The sequence below is a fragment of the Dermacentor silvarum genome, chromosome 9 (genome assembly GCF_013339745.2).
Source record: "Dermacentor silvarum isolate Dsil-2018 chromosome 9, BIME_Dsil_1.4, whole genome shotgun sequence".
In the NCBI taxonomy this organism is placed as follows: Eukaryota; Metazoa; Arthropoda; class Arachnida; order Ixodida; family Ixodidae; genus Dermacentor; species Dermacentor silvarum.
In genome coordinates, this window is record NC_051162.1 from 54627567 (window position 1) to 54633344 (window position 5778).

The 5778-nt window shown below is 47.9% G+C and overlaps 1 protein-coding gene across 1 annotated transcript; it reads right to left on the minus strand.

Moving 5' to 3' along the window:
• Positions 1 to 235: 235 nt before the first annotated feature.
• LOC119463601 (elongation of very long chain fatty acids protein AAEL008004) lies at positions 236 to 2025 on the minus strand. Its single transcript, XM_037724429.2, has one exon. It carries the CDS (start codon positions 2021 to 2023, stop codon positions 1229 to 1231), a length of 795 nt encoding a protein of 264 aa, XP_037580357.1. The 5' UTR covers positions 2024 to 2025; the 3' UTR covers positions 236 to 1228.
• Positions 2026 to 5778: the final 3753 nt, after the last annotated feature.

Sequence of the window (5778 nt, forward strand, 5' to 3'; positions counted from 1 at the left end):
CGTATTAAAAATAAACCAAGAAAGCATACATGGCTCTCGGTCCGATAAACTGTGCAGTGCAAGGTATGTATATATATATCTATATATATATATATATATGTGTGTGTGTGTGTGTGTGTGTGTGTGTGTGTGTGTGTGTGTGTGTGTGTGTGTGTGTGTGTGTGTGTGTGTGTGTGTGTGTGTGTGTGTGTGTGTGTGTGCGTGCGTGCGTGCGTGCGTGCGTGTGCGTGTGTGTCAAAAAATTTCAGGTCGCACAAGGCATAAGGAACTTGAGGGCAAGGGCGACTCCTATCTATTCGTATGATCTCGGCTTCCGCGGTCATCTTCCTGGTCAGCCGACTAAGATGTTTAGACCTAATCGCGCAGTAAAACTAGGCTGGTCTAATGCCGCCGTCATATCAAGGAACGCCAAAGTGCACCAGACAATAAACATCACAGAAATACCTGTCATTTGAACACCATACTGTTATACGTGGCGTGCAGATTGCGTCATAAAATGAATATTTCGAGATGAGGCTCTGCGTGTGAGAAATGGCTGTTTGTGTGTTTGAGTGTTCATCGTTGATCAGCCTGACTAGTCCATCTACGCACAGATACAGTGAGCGGGGAGTCCACGCTTTTCTGTACATTATGTCCTTAGTATATTAGGCGGAATTTCAGATGTAACCCTTGCAATCGTTTCCTATGAGTACGGTGTAACTTGCCTGATTTAAACAAATTTGCTCCAAGTTTGGGAATCGGTAAGTAGACGACGTCTACTAGCAGCCGTTAAGCTCCGCTGAAACATGCTGCCCGAGGAGCGTATCCATCGACACAAATAGTCTGATGTCAATGAGATGTCTTGGATCACAAATGTTAGGCGGGACGGTCCCATAAATACTCGTGAGTACAGCCTCTCTGGATAAAGCATAGCACGCTGATGGTGACGGTAGAGCACGAGCCCATAATGAAAATTTACCACCAGAAAGAATGCGTGAGCAAACTTTTACATACCAATGCAACATCGCGTGATACTGCAGTAAAGAAGTGCAGTTCGAATGAAGCCGTCCGATTCCGGCGTTCTACTTCCGGCAGTCAGCTTTCGGTACTCCTCCTTCAGCACTCCGTGCAGGTTGCGAAGGAAATGTACGCGAGTTGTGCATCGTGTCCCGACGGCTAGCAAATGCTCGTATGAGCGGACACTAGAGGATGGAACGCTCGTACTGACGCCTGACCTTGGGTTCACCGTTCACGCCTTCTTTTTGTTGTAGGCCTGGACGTAGAAGCGAATGAACATAGTGAAGAAGAAAATGGCCTCAGAGACCATGATGTAGGTGTGCGGCCGCGGATATCCGCAGTTGACGAACAGCGGCACTAACGAGTGAGTGAACACGACGATGAACTGGACCAGCTGGAGCTGAGTCAGGTACCGCTTCCACCAGAGATGCTTGCGGACGGCCGGCCCTAGCAGAGACAGCAGGTAGTAGGAGTACATCACCACGTGCACAAAGCTGTTCAGAATGACTGCGAGGGTAATCTGGCCGTCAGAACCGTAGGCGAGCCCGAAGCTGCCGTTGAACACGATGAGGATGTGGTGCGCCATGTGCAGGAACGAGGCGTGCGCGTCCTTCTTGCGCAGCATGAAAAACACGGTATCCAGGAAGTCGGCCATCCTGACGAGCAGGTACCACCAGCACAGGTTTAGCAAGCCCATCGAGAGCTCGTCGCGAGCCTCGTAGTCGACGCCCTGGCAGAGGAGGCTGTAGCCGCCGCCCAGGTACGACCTCTTGAGGAAGGCTACCGTAAAGTAGCAGTTGAGGAGGACCATGCTGGCGTTGTAGGCGATGATTAGCGGCTTGATGCCCTCATACGGCTTGCGGCTCTTCATGAAGCGCGGCCCTCCAATCTTCACGACGTATATGTACGAGACAAATAGGAAGGCCAGGAACTGCTTGTTCCCGACCAGCGGCCAGCCGGCGGTGCGAGGATCACGTTCTATGAGGAGCTCCTTCATCAGGGGGTATTCCCACAGGGAAGAGAACATTGTGTCGGTGCTCGGACGCGCGTCTGCTCCGCGGTGCGGTCGAGAAGAGCCAATTTATTCACACGATCGGAGAGGGGGAAGCCACTGCGAAAGGAGGCAAGGTTAGCGACAAGGACGCCCCGCTCACCTGATTCGATGGCCTAACCGGCAAGTCCTCGTGGCGGTGTGCTGTTACTCAACGCTGCTTCTTTTTCTGTCGCAGCAGATTACTGAGCGGTAACCAACCATTGGCAACACAACCTAGCAAATAACGTACGACAAGGCTCCAAGTGGAGCGTTTTTATACACGGAGAAGCGGGATGAAGGCATATAGATTTCTTAGTTCAGCAGAATGGATTGGTGGGCTAGTTCGTTTGTAGTCATAATAAATCTTTAAAAAGAACTACGCGAGAAGGAAACCGGATAAGGCGGTACTCTCGAAGGATTTCTTTATTACGTAACACCTCTACTTATAAGAACCGAGGCCTAAGGAATATATGCAGGGAAGCTATCGTTACATCAGGCATATGAAAAAAATGACAATATCGTACAAAAGACTCTAGAAAACAAAATTCTGTGTTGTACAGAACAACAGAAGCGATATTGACCAATTGTATGGAAGTAAAATTAGAAAAAGGCTTCTTATGTACCTCAGGCAGCAATAACACGACTTCTTTCCGAAAAAGGTCTCCTTGTCGTGCCAGCAATGTTGCCAGCAATGTGTGCCAGCAATGTGTGCCAGAAGCTTGTGACGTGCGCACCTTGCACTGTTGTGCTACATGCGAGCCAGTTCGTGCCGCTAAAGACCATTCATGCTTTTTCAGGTGCTCATTAATGTAGCGGCAAGTCTAGGAGGCGTACGTTTTGCCACATCCCAAGGATATTTTATAAACTAGACCAACAGTACATTTTATAAACTTTAAATATTTTTTTTCTTCTCGCAATCTAGTTTCACATTACAGTGTGCAGCCGACTTTGTTCAAGTGTGAAGCCACGGACAAGTTACAAGTTCCGTTTAAAGGCGCGCAGTGCTCACTTTAAACTTGTGTTAACAAGTCTCCCTGTTTGTCTCGTGCACACGTTTTGTGTGACGATGGTATTCTGTAAAGCTATTCCACAAGCACGTGGGCAGAATTTACTCGCATAACGTGTTGGGCCAAGGCCCTATTTTAACTACCGAGTTTGAGGCGCGCTTGTCAGATGACGAGCAAATGATATGCAACCTTTGAATTGAGGGAAAAAAAACATTTACACCACACTTCGACCCTGTGCTCTTAGAACCATGCTAACTCGCATGCGGCTTCACATTGTAAGAAATGCTGCCGCACACTAGAGTTTAACAGGTGCACAATTTCGTATTAAAGCAGGGTCCAATTTACACAAGAACTAACGAGGCTTCTTTCATATTAAGAAACACAAAGGCGCATGCGTAAGCCAGGAATCACTGATGTTGCATGATACTGAATATACATAGATTGATAAATCCATATAATGCCAGTCGTATGGCTGAGTGGCTATGGCGTCGCGGTGCTAAGCATGAGATCGAGGCAGCTGCATTACATGTGATTTCACTGACATTTTTACTGAAAGTTGTGTGTGACCTTTCTGCACGTAAATAAGCAGGATGGTGAGCCGTATAATTGCTGCCAATTGTACGACGTTTCCATGCCTGCAGCAAGACCATCTTCGCCTTTATCGTCTCGGCACAAACCTGCAATACGCCTCACCGACCCAGGAATCAAGCAGAAAGCTCACATGCCGTCGTTTGCCCTGAAACAGGCCACACTAGGACTATTACATGAGGTTCACAGTGGCCGCGTGCATATTTACACCGATGACTCAGTCGCCCCTGCAAGTTCAGCTGCCGCGGTGGTGATTCCAGCAAGATCCGTCAAAATACAGACTAAAGGCGTCACACGTATCATCAACGAGACCTGCTCAACTGGTAGACCTCCATGCGGCTCTTCATTTCATTCAGGAGCAACCACCCCATCCATGGTTAATCTTCTGTGACTCCAAGGCAGCTCTCCAGAATTTACTCTCTGCACTGCGCCATGGATCACATGAGCAGCTCATCGGAGAGATCAGACAAGTCCACCATCGCATAGTTGACGAAGGACACGATATAATTTATCAGTGGTTGCCTAGTCACTGCGACATACAAGGCAATGATCGAGCGGACGCAGCTGCCCGATTGCCGGCGTCAACTGCGTCGCCATTCCTCTTTCGAGAGCCGATGCAGCGAAAAAACTTTCCGCGCTTTCGCGTGACCTAACATTGGTTCAGTGGAATTCATCTGATTTCACCAGTGCACTCCTTGATACGCTGGACCCTAATTCACAGCTCCGTATTTTGTCCGACCTTCCACCACGTGACTGCACACTTCTAGTATGTCTCTGGCTTGGAGTACCATTTGTCAAATGCGTACTCCTTTCGGAACGACCAATAGCCCACTTTGTGACTTCTGCAGGTGCAACGAAACAATCGCGCACCGTCTTTGTGAGTGCCCTCGTTTCAACCCGCCAAGAGCAGCCCTCTCAGCCACGCTAGACCAAATGGACATGCGCCCAATAACGGGAAACAACATGGTTAGAAGCTGGCCTACACGAACATCAGCGCGAGCCGCTGTGAAGGCACTGCTACGCTATTTAAAAGACACCAGACTTTGTGACAAATTGTGACTGTAAACCGTGTGACGTAGGATCGGATGTTCACACTGTGTAACACTAGAACGCCTTCGCAGACTGCGTGACAATGCCCACAGAAACAGTTGTGTTCTGTGTGTGTGTGTTTGTAGTTTTCTTTTCTTATTAATTATTTACATATTTATTTATTATCTTTCTCCCACTCTCACCTATCGCATTAATTAACCCATACCCCGATACAGGGTAGCCAACCGGAGATAATCTCTGGTGAACCTGCCTTTCATTCTCTCTCTCTCTCTACAATTTTACTGCATCATGCTGTCACTTTCATTTTTTTTCCTTCTTTTCTTGTGTACGTGAACATATTCCGAATAAAACTTCGGTTGTGAGACAGAGCTTGTGTCCCACGCGCATGTGTTTGTCTCCTCTCTTGTCACGGCGTTTTGTTTGCTACGATCAATCCAATGCCACTTGGTTACTTGGCGGGACTCATGGTATTTGCTTATCATCATCATCAGCAGCAGCAGCAGCCTATTCATGTCCACTGCAGGACGAAGGCCTCTCCCTGTGATCTCCACTTACCCCTACCTCGTGCTAGCTCATTCCAACTTGCGACTGCAAATTTCCTAACTTCATCATCCCATCTGGTTTTCTGCCGACCTCGACTGCGCTTTCCTTCTCTTGGTATCCATTCTGTAACCCTAATGGTACACCGGTTATCCATCCTACGCATTACATGGCCTGCCCAGCTCCATTTCTTCCGCTTAATTCAACTAGAATATCGGCTATCCCCGTTTGTTCTCTGATCCACACCGCTCTCTTCCTGTTTCTTAACGTTAGTCCTAAGATTTTTCGTTCCATTACTCTTTATGCGGTCCTTAACTTGTTCTCGAGCTTCTTTGTTAACCTCCAAGTTTCAGCCCCATATGTTAGCACCGGTAGAATGCAATGATTGTACACTTTTCTTTTCAACGACAATGGTAAGCTCTCAGTCAGGATTTGGCAATGCCTGCCGTATGCACTCCAACCCAATTTTATTTTTCTGTGAATTTCTTTCTCGTGATCAGGGTCCCCTGTGAGTAATTGACCTAGATAAACGTACTCCTTTACAGACTCGAGAGGCTGACTGGC

What these genes read in the sequence shown, in the direction of transcription:
- LOC119463601 (XM_037724429.2), bottom strand. Translation starts at nt 2,023, where the DNA reads ATGTTCTCTTCCCTGTGGGAATACCCCCTGATGAAGGAGCTCCTCATA.